Source organism: Poecilia reticulata, linkage group LG19, assembly GCF_000633615.1.
Source record: "Poecilia reticulata strain Guanapo linkage group LG19, Guppy_female_1.0+MT, whole genome shotgun sequence".
In the NCBI taxonomy this organism is placed as follows: domain Eukaryota; kingdom Metazoa; phylum Chordata; class Actinopteri; order Cyprinodontiformes; family Poeciliidae; genus Poecilia; species Poecilia reticulata.
In genome coordinates, this window is record NC_024349.1 from 27422573 (window position 1) to 27447235 (window position 24663).

The window sequence follows — 24663 nt, forward strand, 5'->3', positions numbered from 1 at the left end:
AGCAACGCAGTACGCAGGACCTGCAGAATCATTAACTCCCAGAATGGAGTCCAAGGATAGTCATCTTCCAGAAGACCTGCCCCACCCATGGCCTTATTTAAAAGATTKCTTTGAAATAACCGGGTCAAAAAACGATTCCTGGAGATTCCAATGCCGCCTTTGCCTTCCCCGAAAGCATGAAATTCTAGCTTTCAAAAATTCACCATCAAATTTGAAAAAACATRTCGAGGTAAGTTAAGTTGCTAAACGCTATCTGATGTTAAATAAATTTATGTTAGWKAAGTTTTATGTAATCTTAGCAAGCTTTTTGTTGAACTCGACTGCAGTAAATAAATACGATTACTGTATATTGTTATAAGCTAGCATGAACTTGCAAGTAACAGTGATTACTGCGGTCGTGATCACRTCTCCCGCCATGAATGTTACATATAAGTTAACGCTAAACTCCTTCAGGTCCTGGTTATTGAATAAATGTTARCGCCATTAAAATAATCTCCATGTAACAGTTACAGTCATATTCAATAAATTGGAAATTGTTTTCCAATGAGACTCAATTGTCGCAAGTCCGGCGACATTGGCGGACATTCCCGCCCAAGAGTCAGCCGTACCCCCCTGGCCTGGAAGGTGTTTATTGTTTTTACCTTAGAATGGCCAACTCTCCGTTGTTGCTATATCAATTTGATACAGTAGAGGCTTCCGCACTTCCCATATCTGTGCTTTTTGTCACTATTTTCAGGAGTTGAAACTGTAAGCCGTTGTTAACATGTCGTTACCTGCTTTTTCAAGCCGCCTCTAAATGCAGCACGAGTGTTAAGACGCTCGCTGGGTTTACAAATGTGGGGCAGTGAAGGAGACCAGCTGCTGCTGTGTAGAGCTACTCACATGTGTTAGTATCATGGCAACAAAACGCAAAGAACTTAGCACATTCAGAGGGATCAGTTTGAGATCACTGCTTTAAAGAGCCCATCCTTTCAGGATTTTTTGTTTGATGGTGTTGTGTGTTAACAGTTGATGTTTTTTATTATTCTTATCTAATTTGTATAAATTAGGATTAAGATTTATAAAGAGCATATGTTTATTTTCAGAGAAAGCATGGCAGTCATYTCCAGCAATACCTTGCAATGACTGCAGTGGTCGTCAAAAGGAAAGGATCTGACTCCAATGAAGGTGCTTCAACCAGCAAGCAGAGAAAACTTGAGGAAAGCAGTAAWGTTTCTCAGAAGAGTGTTGACCAKGCWGTGATAAACTTCATTGTCCAGGGTTTGCACCCTTTTGGAATAGTAGAACAGGCAGGATTTCRAAGCCTGGTGCTGCAGCTTCAGCCTAATTCTACTGTGATATCTCGTTCAACRGTTCGAACCATGATTGAAAAAAATACAGCAGAAATGAAGGCAAATGTAAGAAAAGCAATGCAAAATATCAAATACATTGCTACAACAACGGATTCCTGGACTTCACACCGGCAGAGCATTGTTGGAGTGACTGCTCACTGGATAGATCCTGAAAGCCTTGAGAGATCATCGGTAGCTCTTGCTTGCAGGCGACTTAAAGGTCCCCACACATTTGACGCATTGGCTGGTCTCCTCAACGAWATTHATACTGAGTTCAACATCCGGGAGAAAATTGTGAGAACCACCACTGACAATGGCTCCAATTTTGTTAAGGCCTTTAGGGTTTATGGCCCTGGTGAAAACAACAGTCTGGACAAATCTAGTGTAGGAAGTTTAGCTGAAGGGCACCAAGTAGTGGAAGTGAATGAAAATGAGGAAGACGATGCTCTGGGAGTGGAGGTAGAGGCTGTTGAGATTGGATCTCTCTTGGATGAAGAAGATGATAGTTCAGAATATCAGCTACCAAAGCATCATCGCTGTGCCTGTCATGTGCTTAATCTGATCTCAACAGTGGATGCCACCAAAGCAAACTCAAATGAGACTTACAAAAAGCTTTCACGTGCATCATTTGCCAAGTGTGGGGGTCTGTGGAACAAGAGTGCTCGATCTACAATAGCTGCAGAGGTAATTGAAAGAGAGTGTAAGCTCCAACTCATCTGCCCCAATGACACCAGGTGGAACTCCCTGTTTCTGGCGGTGGAACGTATACTGAGGATCATCAAAGACAATGGAGAAGGGGCCATCAGAGCAGTTTGCATTGCACTTAAAGTTCCCATGTAAGTGACACTTAATAGCACTTTTTTGTCAGCGAGTCTGAAATAAGCATTACTGATACTAGTACTGCTGAAAATTTACCCTACACAAACTAGTTGGGAATAAAGTCAAATTACAGAAACATTCTGATGGCAATATAACTTTTTAAGATTTATGCAAATGTTTTTTTTTTTTTTTAATCAGGCACAATTGCTAGTAAATTGTAAAAAGACATGTTATTAGTATATATAACTTATGAAATAGTTAATACTAACATGTAATATAAATCTACATTGAATTGTATAATTGTTTAACAGGTTAAATCCTGCTGAGCTTGCTTTCCTGACTGAATATGTTGCAACCATGAGACCAGTCGCCAAGGCCCTCAATATAATGCAGGCAGAAGCAGACGTCCATATGGGATGGCTGGTGCCCACCATAAGCCTTCTGAGTGTGAAACTTGACCGCCTACGGATCTCCACTAAGTTCTGCCAGCCACTGATCGATGCACTTCAAGGAGGGATACAGCAGAGCTTTGGACCCATGCTTGCTGACCCTGAACTCATAGCAGCAGCGATTCTTCTTCCAAAGTTCCGAACATCCTGGACAACCAAGGATGACATGCTGAAAATGGGTAAATCATATAAATTGTTCCTAAATGGTCATTTAAAAAAAATAAAAATAAAATCCTCTATTGTTCTCAAATTCAAAGAACAGTTCCTGGTCATCAGAAAATATGACGTATAAATCAAAAATTTAATACATTACAGAGTGTATAGCAGTTTGTGATTTGAATAAATTATATCCAGTCTTCATCTCCCTTATTTGTTTCTCATACCACCGAGGAACAAAATTGTAGGTGCTACCCATTATGGTCATATATATGTAGTTGTTAAGACCTACTTTGTGGTTTTAAAAGTACATTGGTGACATTTATGTATCATTTATAAAATTTTGATGAATTATGTTTCCTATGTGGTATTAATTTTGATTGTTCTGTATAGGACTGGACTACATCAAGACAAATCTGGATCAAGAGCCAATGCAGCTCGTTCGGGACAACTCAAGCTCATCAGATGAGGAGGACTACTTCAGAGTCATTAAGAGCAACATTCAAGAGACTACCAGACAGCTAGATGCATATTTGGCCAGCACAAGTGATACCATGGATATTCTCAAGTCAGTTCCGGCAGTGTTTAATTTGTCTTTAAAAGTAAACACACCTTTGCCCGCCTCAGCAGCCTGCGAAAGACTCTTCAGTATAGCAGGACAAATTTTCTCACCCAAAAGAGCCAGGCTGGACTCTAAAAACTTTGAGAACCAACTTCTGCTTAAGCTGAACAAGAAATTCTTGCCGTGATATTAAAATGATAAGTTCATGTGGTGCTATGGTTAGAGTAGGCTGACTGAAGCTGACCCCCACAATTTCTTCAAATCAATGTCAAATGTTTGTGCAGCAAAATTTGAGTTCCTCCTGGTTTGTCTTTGAAGATATCAATGGGCATTTAAAGGTAATTTTGACTTCGTAAATGGGGCGGGGGACTGGTTGACCTTTGGACCTTTAGACGTTCATTAATATCTTCAAAGGTAAGCAATACAAACAAAAAAAATTTCTGCATAAAAGGCACAAATGTTTAACACCAATTGTCTGATTTGAAGAATGTGGGGGGACCAATTTCATTCAGATCAGGCGCACCCATATACAGAGGCTACAGAACTTTATGTGGCTGTTCCAAGTTGGACTCCTCTTCCTTGATTGTATGTTCTCAGCCCCTTTCTGTTAAGAGTTCTCTCAAAATAGCTGTTAAAATAGCAAAAAAGTTAAGTTCATGTTTTGTTAGGACGGAAGACTAGATGTTTCCAAATCGCTTGATGTTTGTTAGGTCAGTTTAAAGTCCCTTTTTTCAGGGAAACAAGTTTCTTTTGAATGTGTTTATTTTGAATTAAATAAAACATTTCAAAGGTATAATAATTCCTCTCATTTTGCCTAATTAYATTTAACCCTGCAGGTCATCCCTGAAATTCTGATGCATAGAATAACATATCTAAATCTAAACTGTCACAGGGTAAACACAATAAAAACATGCTTTATCTGCAGAATTGCTCATTAAAATGGTACATTACTAATTTATTAAAACTAAATACGATAGGTACACTTAATGACATTATAAAAGCCGTTGGATAATACAGTCGGCAAGTACTTTTACTTTTAATACTTAAGTAGTTTTAAAAGCTTGTACTTACTTTACTTAAGTACATTGTTTGAGTACTTTCTCCACCACTGGTAGAAGCCATGTTGCTACAGTCAATATACAGTTTATGCAATCCGCCAAATCAATCCTACCGCCTTCGTTTGTTTGCTATTTCACTCGCTTCTCCTTCCGCCCTCTGACGTCTTCCCCTATGTACTGATACCAGCGAGTTGTTTTGCCATACAAAAAATGGCGGCTTGCGTTTGCTCACCCAAAGTAGTCATCGCGATTTTGTCTATTGCGCTTGCGCCTCTTGCCACGTCTGAATTGACTGTCGCGTCACGACGTTTTGCTGTACCTCTGAGTGCTACGAGGGCAACTGAGCTTCCTCGACTGTAATTTTCTTCTTTGTGTTTATTATACATTTTATATATTTGTATTGCTGTGCGAATGACACTCCCCGAAGCTCAGAGGCACGGTACATGTATAGTAAACCATCGACGAAGCGACACCATGGAAGTCGTGGACAGTCCGCTGAACCTGGTAAGTTCCCCATCTTGATGTTGCAATAACAGGCTAATGTCCGTGTTAGCATGGTGAATGTTAACTGACCGATCCGGAATCTGCCTTAGCGCTGGTTTTAAATGCCTGCACAGTGCCTTACAAGGACTTACTGTACAGTGGTTTATAATTTATCATGTTTGTTTCGGTTGTGGGTCAAGTATACTGCTTATTTGCGATTATAGTAGCAATATTTGTCCACATGTTGATCCTTGACTAATTGTCTCACACGTTTAATGTTTTTGTGTCATTAAACGACTTCAATCTTTTTCCTATCTGGCAACGACAGGGAAGAAAACCAATTACGTGAGCTGCTAAATACAGTCGCAGCGGTTTGGATTTCTTTTGAGGAGTGATGGGAACTTGTTTTTTTTTTCTATGGATAACAACGAGGGACAAAAATACTTAAAGAGAAGTCCCTCGAGAACGGCATTTTTATTTAGCTTTATTTTCACGAATGTTAGTAGTATCTATGAAACATTAGGTAATAATTTAACCTTGTTGAGCTCCAACACACCCGAATCAAGTGAATGACTTGTACATCTGCATACCCATACAATTCAGCCCTGTTGAAAGAGGGCATCCAGGATCACAGCACTGGAAAAAAGAATATGTCAGAAGGACCTACCAGTCTGTGCTGTGTGAGGGAGAATTTCCTCAGAATTCACCTCTCTCAAGTTGCCAGCTGTATTGTGCTGTTAATTATCACCATATCACTTTAGTGACATTTAAAAAGTAATATTTCAGCTGCTTTATCTGCTGTATATATCTGTTTCCACTTCCAGCTTGGTATGATGATAAATCATGTTGATGAAAGTGCACAATCTCAGTAAAACCAGAGTCATAATTTCACTATTTACATGCATGCTCACAGAAAACCGTTTTTTAATCATGGATGTGCCAAGTTTCAGCGAGAACTCTGAGCTTCTTTGTGTGTGTTAGATTTAACTATGTCTAATCTTGCGTTGTGTTCATACAGTGTAGAGAGCTTGAAGACTGTTTGTGTATTTTAAGCTATTTAATCCAAACATTACTGTTTGAGCTCCTCACTGTGTTATGTGAGCACATTGCTGTGGGATGTATTCTGCTCCATATATCTGTTTTCACTGGGAGGGGTCTCATGAAAAGGGACTCATGGCTGGGGATGATTATGAAATGTTTTTTTTATTGTTTCAGGGTAGGGCTGAACCAATAAATCATTCCCAATTTCTTTAATTTTGGGAGATCGGTGATCGCTTACATGTAAAGCCGATCTTATCAAGTGATCTTATCTTCCTCAGCAAAGGGCTAAAAATCAGCCGCAGTCCTCTGTTGCTCTACTGTGAGATAGTCTGATAGACTCACCAGGTCATGTCTGCATGTTTGCAGTTGACAATAGTTACCCCAACATAGCAAGAAACTCAACAACTTTCTTGCTATATATAGCAACATTTCAGGCAAAATAATAATAATAATAATCTTCAGAAAAAAATCATAATTGGCAGGTCTGACTTTTTAAAAATCGGTAATCGGCAATCAGCCAGAAAACTACAGTTGGTGCACCTCTATTTCAGGTTTTTGTTGCTTTTGTCATGACTTGGCTAACTGATGTATAATTCTTCTTTTTACTTTGATGTTTAGACTCATTTGATAAGCAGTTGCTGTGTATTCATATCTTTATGAACACACAGCAACTGCTTATCAAATGAGCAAGTTTCTGAGCTGGAAAGTTGGACATCTCTTATTAATTAATGCATATATTGCAGTAGTACAAAATGGAAGTCAAAGCAAATTGTTTTATTCTGCATCCTTTTTCCTGTTTCTACCATATTGCACATGTTCCATCATCTATCTGTGCTCAGGCACATCAACAGTGCAGAAAGGCAGAACATTTGGTCTCTGCTGGAAAGTATGAAGAGGCCATTTCCTGCCATGGAAAAGCTGCAGGTACGATTTTCTAGATGTGTTACTCTTAGGAACTGTAAGAATAGAAACATTTATGTGGACTGCACTGACAAATATTTGTGTGGCTATGTGGCCTTCCTAGTAATTTATTCTGTAATTACAACCCCTGGCAAAAAGTATGGAATCACCATCCTTGGATGAGCACTCATTCAGACATTTCATGCTGTGAAACAAACAGATCAAAAACATGATGCAATATTAAGGTCATTCCAAAGTGCAACTTGTTGGCTTTCAGGAACACTCAAAGAAATGAAAAGAAAACATTGTAAAAGTCAGCAAATGATACTTTTATTGACCAAACACAGGAAAATAAATATGGAATCACTCAATTCTGAGGAAAAAAGTGTGGAATCATGAAAAACGCATAAACAAAAGACCATTCAAAATACATCACTAGTATTTAGTTGCACCACCTTTGGCTTTTAATCTCTGAGGCATGGACTTGATGAGTGACAAACAGTATTCTGCATCAATTTGGTGCCAACTCTCTTTGATAGCAGTTGCCAGATCAGCTTTGCAGGTTGGAGCCTTCTTGTGGACCATTTTTTTCAGTCTCCACCACAGGTTTTCAATTGGGTTGAGATCTGGACTATTTGCAGGCCATGACATTGACTGAATGTGTCTTTCTCCAAGGAATGGCTTCACTGTTTTTGTCATCTTGGAAAATTATTTCATCATCTCCAAACATCTGTTGAATTGAAGAGGTGAGAAAACTGTCCAAAATGTCAATGTAAACTTGTGCATTGATAGAAGAATTAACCACAGTCATCTCCCCAGTGCCTTTGCCTGACATGCCACCCCATATCATCAACGACTGTGGAAATTTGGTTGTTTTCTTCAGGCAGGCCTCTTCATAAATCTCACTGGAACGGCACCAAACAAAAGTTCCGGCATCATCACCTTGTCCAATGCAGATTCTTGACTCATCACTGAAGATAACTTTCATCCAGTCATCCACAGTCCATGATTGCCTCTCCTTAGCCCATTGCAGTCTTGTTCTTTTATGTTTAGGTGTCAATGCTGGTTTTCGTTTAGCTTTCCTGTATTGAAATCCCATATCCTTTAGGCGATTTCTTATGCTTCAGTCACATACATTGACTCCAGCTTCTTCCCATTTATGCTTCATCTGTTTAGTTGTAATTTTTCGGTTTTCAAGACAAATGGCCTTAAGTTGTTTGTCTTGATGCTTTGATGTCTTTCTTGGTCTACCAGTACGCTTGCCTTTAACAACTATTCCATGCTGTTTATATTTGGTCCATATCTTGGATACAGCTGACTGAACAGTCCACATCTTTAGCAACCATGCATGAAGGGTTACCTTCTTCAAGAAGTTTCACAATCCTCTCTTTTGTTTCAAGGGACATTTCTCTTGTTGGAGCTATGGTTCTCGCCACTTCACTTTGTCCAGCAGCCCTCCAAGGCGTCATGACTGCAGGTGTTTTTAACTGCAGACTAACGGGCACATCTCATCTGGGGCAGGTGTCCATTTAGGGAAAGGAAATAGACTGGGTGTATCCTTTTTTTTCTACCTCCAATTTGAGTGATTCCACACTTTTTTCCTCAGAATTGAGTGATTCCATATTTATTTCCCTGTGTATCATTTGCTGATTTCCACAATGTTTTCTCTACATTTCTTTGAGTGTTCCTGAAAGCCAACAAGTTGCACTTTGGAATGACTTTATTATTATATCATGTTTTTGATCTGAGTTTGTTTTGCAGCATAAAAATATCTGAATGAGTGCTCTCATCCAAGGATGGTGATTCCATACTTTTTGCCAGGGGTTGTATACTCATGTCAGGCAGTAATTTCAAATGTCACTCAGGCAGGCTCACGGGGAATAATAATGAAAACATAGGTCACATCATTGTATTTATATGATGCTTCAGTAATTTACTAAGCAAAATTCCTTTTTCAAATTATTTACTTTATTGATGTTAATTGAAATTATTGGGATGTATGTGATTTCTGCTCTTATGAATGAGCTCCACTCAGCATGCTATCGAACTTCTCAATGATCTTCCAACACAGCTCATCATTCTTTCTGCATAGCTTCTTCATCTCTCACTTTGTTGCATCCCCATAGATCTGCTACTGCCTCTAGTGGTATGGGGTGGTAATACAACTAGCATAAAGACGTGACTAAATGAGGATACTACATGTCATTCCATGTCTCTCTGTTTCTTTTAGATCTTCTCACAGAAGCAATGAAGTCAACAGAGTGTGAGCAGGTGAGAATCTTATTTCTCTCAGGAGTTGTACTAAGTTCTCCTCCAGCACTGATTCTTGTCAGGATTCTGAAATTACTGATCTAAATCCACTCTATGTATCTGTGATGGATTACAGTTAGATTAATGTTACTGTTATTTGTTCATGCTCATCCAATCCAAGGCATGTCAGGAGAGCCTGGTTACTGAATATAGCAACAGTTTTCCCAGCATTCTGAGGAGAAGCCGCTAACAGATTTAGCTAAGTTCTCAGCTTGACTCATCATTGACACATAATGAGTCCTTTTGCAAAACAAACAGCCCAAGCTTGAGCTCTTCTTTTTTTTAACTCCTAGTCTTTCCTCTCCTCTCTGTCTGCCTGACTTCATCAGGTGGAGCAGGTTGAAGTTATTAACAGGAGCTCTGGTACGAAGGTACTGCTTTAAGGTTGACACTCCATGGATCTCAGGCTGCTTTCAGATTATTCTTTCATTCATGATTGCAGCCAAGATTTAATCAATACTAAAACAAACAATTGTTTACTTATTTGCTTCAAAATCAATACACACTGAGCCAATTCAATGAGCTTCTCACCCCTCCTCACTCTCTAACGATGCAGCCAGCCGATTCTGTTTTGAATGCTAAGGTAAGTTAGCATAACCACCAATGACAGCGGATAAAGAGCTTTCCTGTAATACTGAGTTTTTTCCTCCTCCATTAGCACATTGTTTTGTTTTTTTCCCATTAGCACACTGTGCAGCTATTACATGAGTTTGAGTGACAGCACTACGCCCCGCCTCCTGGTTCTGATTGGTGCATTTCTTCAGACAGCAATAGTAGCTCAGTTAGAAGGTGGAGGAGATTGATCTTTTCACAAATAATTAGCCTCATATTGTATTTGAATAAATATGAAAAGAATATATTTTTATTAAAGTTACATACTGCATTAAACTTATAAATAAAGGTGTACCATAGCTGTGTATTTTCTTTGTCAACTCAGTGTTATAAGTCATTGCTAGCATAGTGTAGCGTAGCTTCATGGCTGATGTTAGTGTTCTGCTTCTGAAGGCCCGTCTGTCCATGGAGCTGCAGAGAGACAGCCATATCAAACAGCAACGGCTGATTCAAGAGCGCTGGAAGAGAGAAACTCGACGTGAGGCAACCAGGGCGCGACCCGGCGCTGGGCCAGGCCCCCTAACCAAAATCCAGCCGTCAGGCCAGCCTCCGGCTGCTGGCACTGCCAGGCTCTCTGCTGAACCAGGCGGAGGAGTCGGTGAGCGAGAGTACGACACCCTGCTTTACCAGTTCCAGACTCGGCAGGCTGGAGCCTGCCAGCGTTTGACTTCACCGTACCCTGGCTCCAAAACCACCAAGGATGATAAAACCCGCCTGGAGGAGCAGCAGACCACCATTGATGACCTGCGGCGCCTGGTTGACCATCTGATGAACGATAACCAGCGGCTGTCGGCTGAGAATGAGCGGCTACGTTTGGAGAACGCCCGGCTGCAGTCTGAGGCCGCAGACTTTGGGGAGCGTTCTGAGCTCTGGGTGCTCCCTCATGCAGCAGGTGCCATGGGAACGGGGAGCGGGCAGGAAGGGAAGAACAGTGGGAAAAGCAAGGAGATCGCTATCCCTCAGCTGCCGCCGTTGGAGATGCCGGCTCAGGAAGATCTGTGTCTGGATGACCTGCCGCCCCTGGAGCTGCCTGAAGACATTAAGAACGAACTGCAGGAGCTGCTGGACATAGACAAACTAGGATGAAACAATACTGAGCCACACACACATGCACACCACCATCTTCATCATCAAACTACTAGCCCTCATGTCAGACGTGAGTCACTGACAGCTGGGTTCATCTAGGTTAAACCTAAAGTACAGCCATGTCTGCTGTCCAGGAGAGAGTCCTGTCCCAGCAGCTCAACATGTTCTACTGGACTGGAAATCACAGTCAGACATTAGTACCATTACACAACAGGGCAACTGTGGAGTAAATCCCTCTGAAGTAATAGCATACACTCACTCACCACACTGATGGCTTACCCAAGCTCTGTTATTCGCTCCTGTTTAGGGATAACATGCCTTTGCCTTGGTGGCACTAAGAACAAAGTGTTTCATAGCAGGACATCAGGTGAGGAGCAGAAAGCTGCATGTAGAAATGATCTGCAGCAGGAGCTCAGGTCATCTGATTGTTACCATGGAGAATGCAGTCAACAACATTACATCACCTTTATATTCCCCTCCATCCTTCTGCATGGTTGTGGATGAATGAGCACTGCCCCCCCCCACAACATATTAGGTAATTTGGGTTTACTATGCATATTTCTGCACACAGATAAAGATGCAGTGAGAACCAGCTGCAGGTGAGCACATTACTGCTGCTCACTGAAAATCAACATGGCTGCAGTTTTCTATCACTGTAGCAGACAGAAATTAAAAGGTTTTAATTATATGTGTGTGCTGTGATTTTTATCTCTTAAGCATTACAACATAATGTCTGATCTGCTTATGCCATTAAAGAGTGTGATGGCAGATGCTGCCCTTTAAGACTATTGCAGTGTTCATGTAACATGGTGCCATCACTCTGATGTTTCCACATTCACCCTCTGGGTCTTATTGTTGAAACTATGTTCTTGTATTTTGGTTCTAAGCTTAGTTCTTATCTCCTATCGCTATCTCCTATAGATTACTGATGGTCAATAAACGATAAAATAAATCTAGCAACAGGAAAGAAACTAAAGTGGACATAGCAATAAACCAGGAGACGATGATATTAATCAAAGGAAACCAAATGGAAATCAAGAACAAAATGCAAGAATAAACTAAGAAACTAAAGTAAATACAGAGGAATAAACTGGTATGGCAAGACCTTTAGAGCAATAACACAGATGATCATAAACAGACACTATTTCCAGATAAAAGGTAAAATATTATTGAAGTGCCATGGGTTTGAGACCACATCTAATACTGAGAATATATCTTACAGACCATAATAGTAAAGAACTTATCACTTATTTTTATGTTTTTAATTGGATTTAATATATTTATTTCTTCAATATTATTTTTCATGTCGGTGTTAATGTCATGGTGGTGTTCAGTGACTCATGACACTTTCAGTTTGACTCATTAGGATTTGATTAAGAACCAGATTTGTTCTTTGTAATTTCTGTCCAGAGACCTGTCTATAAATCAATAAACAGGTCTATATAAAGATATAATCCATTTTTCTGTCTCATATTTGTATGGCATTAAAAGGACATGGAACTTTTGTTTTTCCACTGAAAGCTCTGGTTTGCACAATAAATTCCATGTGGGTGAAATTTTATGGATGATGCTCTGATGTCCCATTCTCCTGAAGGCAGCACAGAGCTGCACCACCAGAAACCGACAGAAACACTGAAGAGAAGAAGAGCTATGATTAATGTAGTTACAGTTCTATCCATGTTTTAATGTTGCAGAGCTCAGTCGTTTTGCAAATATATCAAAGTTTAAACTGGCATGTTGTACATCATTTATCTGGTCATTCTGTGGAATATTTAACAACTAGAAGATGGCAAAGAACAAGAATATTTTTCCACTCTGATTGGCTGCCGTTAGGCCTATAAATTTTAAGTTGAATATTCATGACATTTTCCATAGACACCTGTGAAAATAATTTCTATTCACATTGCTTTTTTGTACTCTGGGAAATTATCTTGATGTCTACAGAAACAAGCATAAAAATCAAAACATCTACAATAGTGATAGTAATATTGACAATAAAATAATAGTCAGTGCAAAGTAGCCTTCAAATTCTTTGGTGGGGGGCGGTTATGGACCTGGATAAAGGCTGGGGGGCGCTGGCCTGAAAAAGGTTGAGAAACACTGGTCTAACCTGAACATTATATAATTTAATAAATCTAGTTGTATCAAATTTTTCCCCAAAACTGCTAAAACATTGATAAATATGATAAACATTACAAAAGAGGGTAATACGGTTAAATATACTGCTCAAAAAAATAAAGGGAACACTTCAGTGTTCACTTAAATGTTAAAGTGTTCCCTTTATTTTTTTTAGCAGTATAAATATTTCATAGAAGTGTTTCAAAAGAACCAATTTTTCCAAGGTTAAAATTGTTGAACTTTTTGGATTTAAAACCATGATGAGAATAAAATAAGTCAGTTAAATATGGAGTGACAGGGTTAACTTTATTCTTGTAAAAAAAAAACAGGGTAATCATTATATGAGGGTTTAAAATTAGAAGAAAATATGAGGATTCAAACTAAATTGGTCCAAATTGGGATTTACAAACAAGCAATTATGGAACTGCTTAAAGCGGTTCAAACAGATTGACAGAATAAAACTAAAAATCTAGTCCTATGTGTAATTGTTGATCCAAGGTAATAATGTCTAAACATTTTTCATAATCATAATTTACAGTGTTTGGTTTGAGACAAAACCAGGGTTGTCTTTTACTACATGGAAGGAATATATTACAAGGGATCTTAATTTATCACGTATCATTAACGTTTCACACTATTGACAATATGTTACAAGCTTGTAGTGTAGCAGGCTACTCCTTGTAAAATGAGGACTATTTGATTAAATTCGATTAAAATAACAAAAGCAAAAGATTTATATATGGTTTAAGATTTCTGGTAAAGTTTCTATTAGGGATAATTCAAATGATATTCCTTTGATAAAGCATGACTGTGGGCAGTTTTGCACATTCATTTYATAATCTGATCCTTTACATGATTTTTTGTTTGGTTTCTGATTTTGTCTGATCCTATGAATATGGCAACACTTAAAACAAGCAATGTTATTTTTGAAGGTTAAAATGTGTTACTTAATTTAAGCATTTCTTTAACTATTTAGAGGAGAACTTAAATAAAAGATGTTATTGATATATCGATGCTCTATTGGCTTAGTTTAAAAAAAAAAAAGAAAAAACATTATGATGATGCACAATCTGAAAGAATCTTCCTTGCTCTCCTCATCACCTGTGGATGCTGCTGCTCCCTGCCTGAGGTCCTTGGCTGTTCAGTGCATCACCTCCAACATAGAGAAGAGCAGTGGTACCAATAAAACCCCACCTGCCCATCAGATGGTTTCCCAGAACCGTGGAACTCCGGCATTCCAGAGTTTAAGGGCAGTACTAGTATCTAGTGACAAAAATATATGTTTTCCTTCACTTTAATTTTCTTTATATAATCCATTGTTTTCGCTTTTTGTTGTGTTTTTTCTATTGCAGAAGGAAGTCCAATCCTTTCTTGGTGTGCTGGGATGCGAGACTGTGGGCGCCTTCCACGAATGGTGGACCAGTTTACAGCTGAAACGCCACACTGAAGCCTCGCGGGCCTGTCGGGGTTTCCTATCGAGCTGCACCGGCTCTACATCTGGACACACGCAGAAACTGATTTGACGTTGATAGGTCTCGCTATAGAGAGACTGATATGATTAGATTTTATTACTATTATTACATTTTACTTAGAAAGCAGTTTTACTCGTTTCCTCATCATAGTTCATTCATACCAGTGTATTTTGACTGTGCTGCCTTGATCCTGATTTATTGGTTTGCNCTGCTCCCTGCCTGAGGTCCTTGGCTGTTCAGTGCATCACCTCCAACATAGAGAAGAGCAGTGGTACCAATAAAACCCCACCTGCCCATCAGATGGTTTCCCAGAACCGTGGAACTCCGGCATTCCAGAGTTTAAGGGCAGTACTAGTATCTAGTGACAAAAATATATGTTTTCCTTCACTTTAATTTTCTTTATATAATCCATTGTTTTCGCTTTTTGTTGTGTTTTTTCTATTGCAGAAGGAAGTCCAATCCTTTCTTGGTGTGCTGGGATGCGAGACTGTGGGCGCCTTCCACGAATGGTGGACCAGTTTACAGCTGAAACGCCACACTGAAGCCTCGCGGGCCTGTCGGGGTTTCCTATCGAGCTGCACCGGCTCTACATCTGGACACACGCAGAAACTGATTTGACGTTGATAGGTCTCGCTATAGAGAGACTGATATGATTAGATTTTATTACTATTATTACATTTTACTTAGAAAGCAGTTTTACTCGTTTCCTCATCATAGTTCATTCATACCAGTGTATTTTGACTGTGCTGCCTTGATCCTGATTTATTGGTTTGCTGTGTTCGTTGTATGTTCTGTGACTTTCAAGACTCATTACTTCTAAGCTTCTCTTACCATTTGATTTAACATTGCATCCTTTCTRTGGTTCATTAACTTTTAAATATTACCTTAAAATTTCAAATAAGTTTGGTTTATTAACGTACTAATAGATCGTTTTACGCATTATTCCTTATTGCTTTTGTCAACATTAAAAGATAGTATCTTAACATTTCTAATTTTACATTTTATTAACGTTTCAGTAATATCTACCTTTTATTCATTTTACCTTTTATTAAATTTGGTTCCTGTTTGAGTTCTTAACTTTTAAAACATATATTAATCTAACATTTTGTTGACTTTTTGCCTATTACCCAACACTTTATTGATTTTGCATTTTAGTAACTCTTACTCATTTACATTTTATTCATTTGAATATATTAGAACAACACTTTATTCCTTTTTGCAATTCCCTCAATTTAACTTTTAACCATTTCATGTGTCATTAAATGTAACATTTATCTCTTTTAACTTTTATTACTTAAAAAAAAGGGAACACATTTTCAGACATGCTGTTAGACAAAGGCCCATAGTAAAGAGTTACATGTTTGATTCTGTTAGACACCAAGGTCCATTTCTCACGAAAAAGAAACGTTTTCTTTTTCACATGATGTGATTTCAGGGAGTGTCTTCAGTCCATATAATCAGCTGCCCTCCTCCTTCTCCTCAGACGCTGCACAGACTTTTTTAGAAACTTCTCGAATGTAATGGTTAAAGCGTCTCCTTTCAGCGCTGAAAGTGAATAAAATACGTAAAGTCTGAATGCTTTTCTTGGCTGATTTTATGCTCCGTGTGTCAATACAAATTATGATTCATCGATCGAGATATCCAATCCCAAGTGTGTAAAATGTTTTGTGAGTGCGTAACAGGATTTGTGCGTGTGTAAAAGTATCTATGTGTGTGTAATACTGGCGCCGGTGTGTGTGGCTGCTCGTCTGTCGTTCTCTCGTTTGGTTGTGTTTGTACTGTTTCTGACCTGTGTCATCTGCGGAGCTGAATCCCTGCTGGTGTATGATTGCAACACATTACTAGACCTCCAACCTGTGGCCCAGGATATGCTGTTATTCGATGTTGATGGCCAACAATCCTTGCCCCCCGCTTGGTCCTGGTTCTGTTCTTCCTGTCAAACCATCCTGGACTCGGTTGCTCCATTAAAAACCAGGCAGCCAAGGATTAAACCTGAGCCCTGGTGTTATGACAGAACTCGTGCTGCAAAGAAGGAATGTCGCCGTGTTGAACGCAGGTGGAAAAAGGATAAACTGCAGGTTACTTTTCAGATTTAAAAGACTGTTGGCGTCTCTACCAAAGCACAGTTAAAGAGGCTAAAAGGGAATATTTGGCAAATATCATTTCCTCAAACAGCCATTATTTAACACCATTGACTCAATATTCCACAGAATGCCTGTTTGGAAGCTTCTCCTGACATGTGTGATAATTTGCTGCGTTTCTTTATTGAAAAGGTTGGTAGTACCAGGCTTTTATCACAGCTCCTGACTCTGAGCCCTCTGTTTCGGACCCTTACTCTGCTGCTTTCACTCAGTTTGAGCCTGTGACTGTTTCACTTTTAGAGGAAGTGGTTGGCCACATTAAGCCATCAGGTTCCCCCCGTGATCCTGTTCCTCCACAATTTTTTAAAGATATTTTATCTAGCATAGTGCAGCCTGTTCTTGCAATTATAAATAAGTCTGTCCTCAGGTGTGGTGCCCTCTAGTTTTAAACATGCAATAGTGCAACCATTGCTTAAAAAACCTGGCCTTGATCCTACTGCTCTGGCAAATTATCGGCCTATTTCTAAGCTGCCTTTTCTTTCTAAGGTTTTATAAAAAAATGTGTACTGCCAGCTGACACAGTTTTTAGAAGACAATGGCATTCTGGAGGTTTTCCAGTCAGGTTTTAAAACTCTGTCAGAAGTTTTAAAACCCGACAGTTTTAAAACTCCTGACAGTTTTAAAACTGTCAGGAGTTTTTGTCATTTAAAATGACAGAAACATTTTAAATGTTTCTGCATTTTAAATGCATACATAAAAAATATGTACATACATAAATGTATGTACATATACACATACATGTTTATATGTATGTTTACATACATGTAAACATGTATCCAATATATATTATTCAGTATTAATCATTTATTTGTGCCATTATTAATCATTATTTGTGTTTGTATAGTTATATAAATATGTATTGATATTACTAAATAATTTAATAAATTATGAATGGCTGTGTGCTTTTTAATATGCTCATCAATATCAGAATATTCCATTCCTATTCTATTGTTATAGTCGCTAAGCATATTTAAATATGCTGAACTATGTATTAAAAACATACTTAAATAATACAATTGTTTATAAATGTAGCTTTGATAGATGTTTTAATATGGTTTCCAGTAACAAAAAAGTGTGTTATGATCGATTAAATGCGCTGCTAAACACATAAGCTGAGTGGAGTGAAGTACCGCTCAGCGACAATAGGTGAGAGCGGTCCATGAGATGTCCATGTTTTTCTGTCTTTCCCTCTACTTTCCTATCCCTTCCTGATCCTCAGCCAACCACAGACCTGTAAAGTTACTTTGCTCTACACAACTTCCTCTTGCAAACATGAGCCCTTCAAAATAAAATATGTTGAAGCTTACTTTTCTATAAAACAGTTTTAACTACATTTTTCCAAATTCTTTTAACTTATTATACCATAATACTTCAAGTACCTGTAAGTACAGCTTTTTGTTAACACTTATTTATAACAATTTAAACATATTTAAGCAAACATATTTAATACATTTTAAATTTTTACACCTTCCATGAACTTAACTCAATACAAAATACCTTTATTTTGGACTGGGTTACAATTAGGATGTTGGAGAAAAAAAACTGGCTCAGAGAAATCCTGAGCTCCACAGGAAGCAGCAGCGCTGCAGCTAACATGGTTTGGTCTTTCTCCACACAGAAAACTAGATCAGACAAAATGAGATGAAAAACATCAGCACATATAAAATAATGGGAGGATATGCATGTGCAAATTATGCTGTTACAATAAAAAGCATATAAATCACAAAAAAGTCATAAAAAAGCAAACCATTAACACTCAGAATAATTAAAGCTTGACATTTACAACCATGATCTTCTCTGGGTAGATCAGTGAAAGTTAGAAAAACTAGAGAATTCCCCTTTTTGACAGAATGAAAGTGTTGGGAAGAGTCCAACACGTCTGGCACCCTGTCCATCCAGGGCCAGCATGTTCCCACTTCCTGTTCTGAGACATGACTCAGCTGCTGCCACGTCTAAAGGAGGAAAAGCAGCTGAAAGCAGCAGCACAGTCAGAAATTCTCCTCATGCCTACACTGAAACTAAAAGCATCGTTTTGCTTCAAGCAATGGTTCAAAAACAGCATTTTAAATGACAGAAACAGAAAATGGTCCACATGAGTTCAAACCTAACAAGTCACGCATGAGGACATCCATCAACCAGAAGAATGTTTCAGTAGATGAAAATATTTTATTCTGATTATGGAGTCAGATATTTTGGAAAGCAGAGCATAAAATTAACACTAAAGCTATTTTTAACATTTGAAATTGCCAAGCCACAGTGGTACCATGTTATTCATATTAAATGAAAGAGCAGATGATGAGAAATGTGTCTAAAACATAAAGACAAGAGATTTCCCACTCCAATAAAAATCCATCAGTCCCAGTGAGAGACGACAGACAGACAATAATACCCATGGAAAACGCTGAGGGGAAATGCTTGAGCCGCAGGTAATAAATATGTCAGCAGATTGGTCATCACATAGAGTCCAGCAGAGTGAACCGTCAGAGTGGGAAAACAAGATTATCCACCAATCAGCAGGCAGCTCTGCAGGGTCTCATGACGCGCTGTAGTTCACAGAGTTCAGCGCCGGCCTCTTCTTGCCTTTAATCTTCAGTGATCCATAACGAAGCTGCTGGTGACAGAAAAGACAGTGAAAGCACCAGGATCAGCGTACTGGAGGGTGTTACTGCTGAGAAATGTTCAGCTCAGCATCTTTAGCACAGGTAAAGCTGTGAAAGCCTCCAGCTGAAATCACTCTGTCACTTTAAATGGACACACAGACAGGAAGGTGTGCACTAGGGCTGTTGTAAACGATTATTTTAGTAATCGAGAGATTTTTCTTACGATTAATCGAGTAATCGGATTAAAACAATTATGAAATAAAATATTGGTAAATCTTCCATAACACCAGTGTTACTATCGGATATCAACATCAGTCTATTTTTTCCACATTTGTGCTTCCCTACCAGTTACTTTTTTGTAGACCGGGGGAGCAATACGGGATATTTACTGCTCCTCCGTTCAGAAACTCATCTACCAGCCATGTTCCGCCTCCCGTTTGTTCAGACCGGGATGATATAAGTTTATTGTGCGGTTCGTCCGTAAAGCTGCTCTTACCCTGTAAGCATCAACCCTCAGCCGCCCGCCGTGTTCAGTCTCTCCGCTCACCTGTATAAATCCTCCTCAGCTTCTTCCCGCCGTTCAACCAGCAGCTCCGGAGCAGAAAGGCTGCCGAACTCTCGGCATCGCGCCGGTCATTTTAAGGATGTTTATTGGTCCCACAAAAACGATGAAAACCCGGAATTATCACCAATCAGTAAAATCCCGCGGGCCGAACTTGAAGATTGGACGTTATGCCGCTAACACGTAGCTTCCGTCAACAACTCAGAGGCGGAAGTCAGAGCTCCGCTCAACGCAAATAATGTTCCGGCTGAAACACGGTGCGCTAAATGACAAAACATAAATTAACAAAACTTCGAGGCAGGTCAATTTTCCTCGAGGAATTTTAATAATCGAGGTACTCGAGGCACTCGAGGAATCATTTCAGCCCTAGTGTGCACACAGCCGTTGACCTCTGATCTCCCTCCACAATTTCATGATTATTTGTGATTTTTTGCAATCACACTCCCTGATTTTGTGGTGCTATACTAGAAATATTATCAAAGAGTTTCAATATCTTTTTCTCATCAAACTGTTTCCAAACTCTACATCTAGAAGAACAAAGATGAGAAACATAAATAACAGCAGACAGATTGAAAACAAACATTTTTACTCTTTAAAGAACTTGAATAGCTAATTTCTTTTTGTTTTTCACTATATTTTTCATGGACTATAACCAGGGGTGAAAGTAGTTTTAAATTCTTGGGGATTGTGAGGGATTTACCCCCTCCCTAACAGGTCACCTGGTCAGGTGTTGCCATGGAAGCACGCCCATGAGCAGTGCTGACAAAGACCTGGTGTTTTCACCAGCCTCATTGGGAAAATCCATTGTCTGAGCGGGAGGAGAGATGTCTTTTTGATTTTGTTTACATCCAGATTGTTTTTAGCTTTGTTTGAGTTAAATGTAACTGTGTAAACATTTTTTTAGGAATATAGTTTAGTACAAATGTTTGATCTTTCTTTCTGGAAATGTCTCCACCCCTTTAATCAGTCCTGGTGGGAGCCAATCCCTTAAAAGCCAGGTGGTTCAGATGAGAGGGAGATTCTCCCTCCTCTTGTTTGACTGCATGACAGTAGTCAAACAAGAGGACTGAAGTGTGTGAAGCTGGAGATAAAGAAAAAAGTTGAGAGCTCTAAAACTGCTGGCCCCAGTCTGATCTTTGGTCGCAAACCAAAGACCAGACTGGGTCTTTGGTTTGCGACCAACAGTACCCCTGTTAGTGGCAAATGTTGAGGTGCTTATCAAGGTCAACTACACACATGCTTTCACACGCTACATTCTCATATTTTCACACAAAGGCCCTGGTAGTTGTAACATATACAGAAACTCCTCAGACTCCCGTCTCCCAGGAAATAGAAACTTAGTTGATGCAAAACTGACGTAAAACGTCAGATGACCACTGGGTGCGTTCTTAGATTATAGTAAACGAATCTTCCCGTTTTTGATCAGATGCTGTATAGATTCACAGTGAATATTAACTAAACCGCATAAAATGCAGCTAAATAGCCTATGTTAATATGATTGTACTTTCATGGATAAAAATAGTACATGACAGATTTTTTTATGTTGTCGGTCAAGATAATGGATAACAAAAAAAGTTTAGCGCGACCTGCAGCCCTGACACCAACTCACACACATCTTCATTCACAGCCTTACTTGTAAATCGATTTTTCTTTTCTTGGATATTTTGATGTTAGCTTGTCGATGTCTTAGTTTTATTCGCTGGTAAAATCAATAAGCAGCTTCAGGTGACTCTGCTGCTCTCTAGTGGCGAGAGGCCGCAATGTTGGCTGGTAACAACTGGAATGCATTATGGGAGATGTAGTTTGTAGTCAATTTGTGCTGAAAACCTATTTTAAGTCAATCATGGGTCTATAAAACGCTGGGGGGCCACATAAAATGACATGGTGGGCCACATGTGGCCTGCGGGCCTCGAGTTTGACACATGTGATCTAGAATCAAGTCGTCTTCAGATCATTTAGCACCACGTTCTCCACGAACATGCTGTGCACAAATGGAGAAGGGTGACCATCGTCCGGCCACGCCCCTTCCCAGTCGCGGAAGGCTCTCCTCGCCGACCGGAATCGGACTGTTTTGTTGACATTCCCTTTAGTGCAGCTCCATCTAGTGGATGCATAACGTAACTCCAGCCTCTACTGTAGTGTCTACTCTATGTGCCTTATAATGCAGTGCGCCTTATAGTGCACCGGAAAATATAGTATCTGGAGTTTCTTTGTGTGCTTTGGAGTTTCTGTGCTGATTAATTTTTTTGTGAAGCGATAAAAGCTGGGTAGCTCTTGACTTGCTACAAAAGGGAGCTGTATTTCCCTCATATTAACAGCACGAGATGTCATGAGACCTAAATTCTGAGCATCATGGCATGGAGAGCATCCCAGTTTTCCATGTCTGGCATATAATCATTCATTAAAGATTTTAAACTGGTTACCGTATTTTCCGCACTATAAGGCAATAAATGGCCTATTTTAAAACTTTTTTCATATATAAGGCGCATAGAATAGACGCTTCAGTAGAGGCTGGAGTTACGTTATGCACCCACTAGATGGAGCTGCACTAAAGTGACAAAACAGTCAGACTCCAGTTAGCGAGGAGAGTCTTCCGCGACGTGGCCGGATGATGGTCACCCTTCTCCGTTCGTGCACAGCATGTTCGTGGAGAACGTGGTGCTAAATGACCTGCAGACGACCTGATTCTAGACGGTCGGTAGGTAGATAGGTCAGTCAACTTTATTAATAGATTACAAACCAGCGTTCTGACAACTATCCCAGGATGCACCGCACGCTTCTTCTACGGGCGAAAATGAAGTTGGCAGCTGCTTACCGTAGTTAGACCTGTTGTGGCTCAATATTGGTCCATATATAAGGCGCACCGGATTATAATACGTACTGTTGGCTTTTAAGGAAATTGAAGGTTTTTAGGTGTGCCTTATAGTGCAGAAAATACGGTATATTGATCCTGTGTCCAGACAGAGGGATAATCAATAGCCTAGCATCATGACCTGTTTGTTCTGAAGATCCTGCAGCTTCCACTTCTCTTCCTAACATGGCACCTCCTCACCCTGAATCTCATACTGATAGAAGGAACCACAGAGTTAAGTTAAAAGCACATCTTCTGAGGTTGGAATATTTTTCCTCCAACAGGTGCCAGAGGAATCACCTCAAACCAGATGTTGGACTGGATTTTATTTCACTGTAATTTGTGAATGTTAGCTCCTCATTTTCAACAATGGAGCTATAAAGGTTGAAAAAGGTCATCATTTTGGAGAAAATCTCATCAATATTTCCACTAAATGAGAAGCAAAAACAGTTTGATAGAGGAAAAACCTCTCAGACTCTGAGCTCAAAGCAAGATGCCAGAAAGCAATAAAAGTTTTTTTTAATTAGACAATTTAAGTTCACATAATTATCGCTGTAGAAGCCATTTGTTTGTTAAATACTTAATGACACATATTTACCATGTTTGTTGTGAATGACATATACTCGCAGATGAACAAAGTAATTACCTTATTTTCCGCACTATAAAGCGCACTGGATTATAAGGCGCACCTTCAATGAATGGCCTACTTTAAAACTTTATTCATATATAAGGCGCAACACATTATAAGGCGCACAGAATAGAGGCTTCATTCTGGGTTGCCAATTTGTTCCGTACTCTATTATTACACATCCACATTTGTAAAGAAGTGGTCCCGAGTGCTTTATAAAGTAGGCTGCCCCAGTCATTGTTTCACTCACAGTGTTGGTGTTGCGATATTGTGCCCAACTGCTTTCTGGGTAACACAGACGCTGCCGCCGCAGTCTCTGTCTCTCCCCCCACTTTCACCCCCCCCGGCTTTAAATGTATTATCAAACTTTATTAACAAACCAGCATTCTGACAACTATCCCAGCATGCACCGCGCACTTCTTTTTCTACGAGGGAAAATGAAGTCGGCGGCTGCTTACCGTAGTTGCTAGACCTGTTGTGGCCCAATATTGGTCCATATATAAGGCTCACCGGATAATAAGGCGCACTGTCGGCTTTTGAGGAAATTGAAGGTTTTTAGGTGCGCCTCATAGTGCGGAAAATACGGTAGCCAAGTTTGTCATTTATTGAACGTTCAGAAACTACAGCGGCTGTAATGTGCCACAGCAAAGGTAAACAGAGGTAAAATAATCCGAATAAGTGATCAACTTTAAACCACTCGCAACTTTTTATTCTCTCTATGTCATTTAAGGACACCCTTTGCCGCAGCAACCACCACCTGCGCTCCTCGAGCCCAGCACAGATTACGTTAACATTTAGTTATGATATTAGGTTTTCAGGCTTGATATTTATTTTGCGATTATTAAGAACCATTCCCCAGAACACAGCAATGGTTGATTAGTTAATTTTAAACTCCTACTCTGCTGGTTATTTTGTTAATGTAACCAAAACGCACAGAATTGCACAATACCTTGTTGAAACAATAATTACTGAGATTATTGTTTTTGTTGGGTCATTCATTTGAACACTTTTTTAAAATTCTTTTGTTGTTCTTTAATATAGTTACGAACGTTTTGATAGAGTCAGAGGAGGACATGTTGGTCTCAGCGTCCTGGCGGTGTTCAGTTTGTCACCTAATACCGAGATTGACTCAAAACCTTCCGCAATCGACGTGTTGCACACCTACTCTAGTAAAGCACAAAGAAAGAAGAAACAATATGAAATGGGGAAAAAAGCTATTTATTAACTGATTAAGTTGTGTTTTAGATTGTTCTTGAAAAACTAATCACTCACAGCTGCACAGTGAACCCATTGATTTTTTACAGCAGACAGCTGCTCCCCTCTTTTGCAGGTACTGCATAACCTCGCTAAATCTTTTAGGGGTACGTAGTACCCGACCGTACCCACCTACTTTCACCCCTGACTATAACTTGATATCAAGTGAGATAGAGGCAGAAAAAGAGTATGAAATACAGTCACCTGCAGGTGGGAGTTAGCCATCACTT

The 24663-nt window shown here is 39.5% G+C and overlaps 3 protein-coding genes and 1 long non-coding RNA gene across 7 annotated transcripts in view; 3 read left to right on the top strand and 1 right to left on the bottom strand.

Annotated features, from left to right (window-relative positions):
• The first annotated feature begins 44 nt into the window (after positions 1–44).
• Positions 45–4110, top strand: LOC103482201 (uncharacterized). Its single transcript, XM_008438218.2, has 3 exons — positions 45–2167; positions 2462–2778; positions 3149–4110. The coding sequence occupies exons 1-3, from the start codon at positions 1122–1124 to the stop codon at positions 3502–3504; spliced, it is 1719 nt and encodes a 572-aa protein (XP_008436440.2). The 5' UTR covers positions 45–1121; the 3' UTR covers positions 3505–4110.
• A 303-nt stretch (positions 4111–4413) lies between these two features.
• nrbf2b (nuclear receptor binding factor 2b) lies at positions 4414–11495 on the top strand. Its single transcript, XM_008438217.2, has 4 exons — positions 4414–4879; positions 6739–6823; positions 9030–9070; positions 10115–11495. Exons 1-4 carry the CDS (start codon positions 4787–4789, stop codon positions 10805–10807), a joined length of 912 nt encoding a protein of 303 aa, XP_008436439.1. The 5' UTR covers positions 4414–4786; the 3' UTR covers positions 10808–11495.
• A 1371-nt stretch (positions 11496–12866) lies between these two features.
• Positions 12867–15792, top strand: LOC103482200 (uncharacterized). Its single transcript, XR_536404.2, has 2 exons — positions 12867–14054; positions 14622–15792. It is a non-coding gene; the product is annotated as an uncharacterized LOC103482200 (long non-coding RNA).
• Positions 15793–18010: 2218 nt separating this feature from the next.
• The window catches only part of reep3b (receptor accessory protein 3b), a 45183-nt gene continuing 38530 nt past the window's right edge, over positions 18011–24663 (bottom strand). For 3 of the 4 annotated variants that reach the window (XM_008438215.2, XM_008438213.2, XM_008438216.2), the window contains one exon: positions 18011–19149. In XM_008438215.2, the coding sequence (XP_008436437.1) occupies positions 19072–19149 (78 nt within the window). In that variant the 3' untranslated portion in view covers positions 18011–19071. The remainder of the gene's footprint in view (positions 19150–24663) is intronic. The other variant, XM_017310957.1, reaches the window with a different exon arrangement.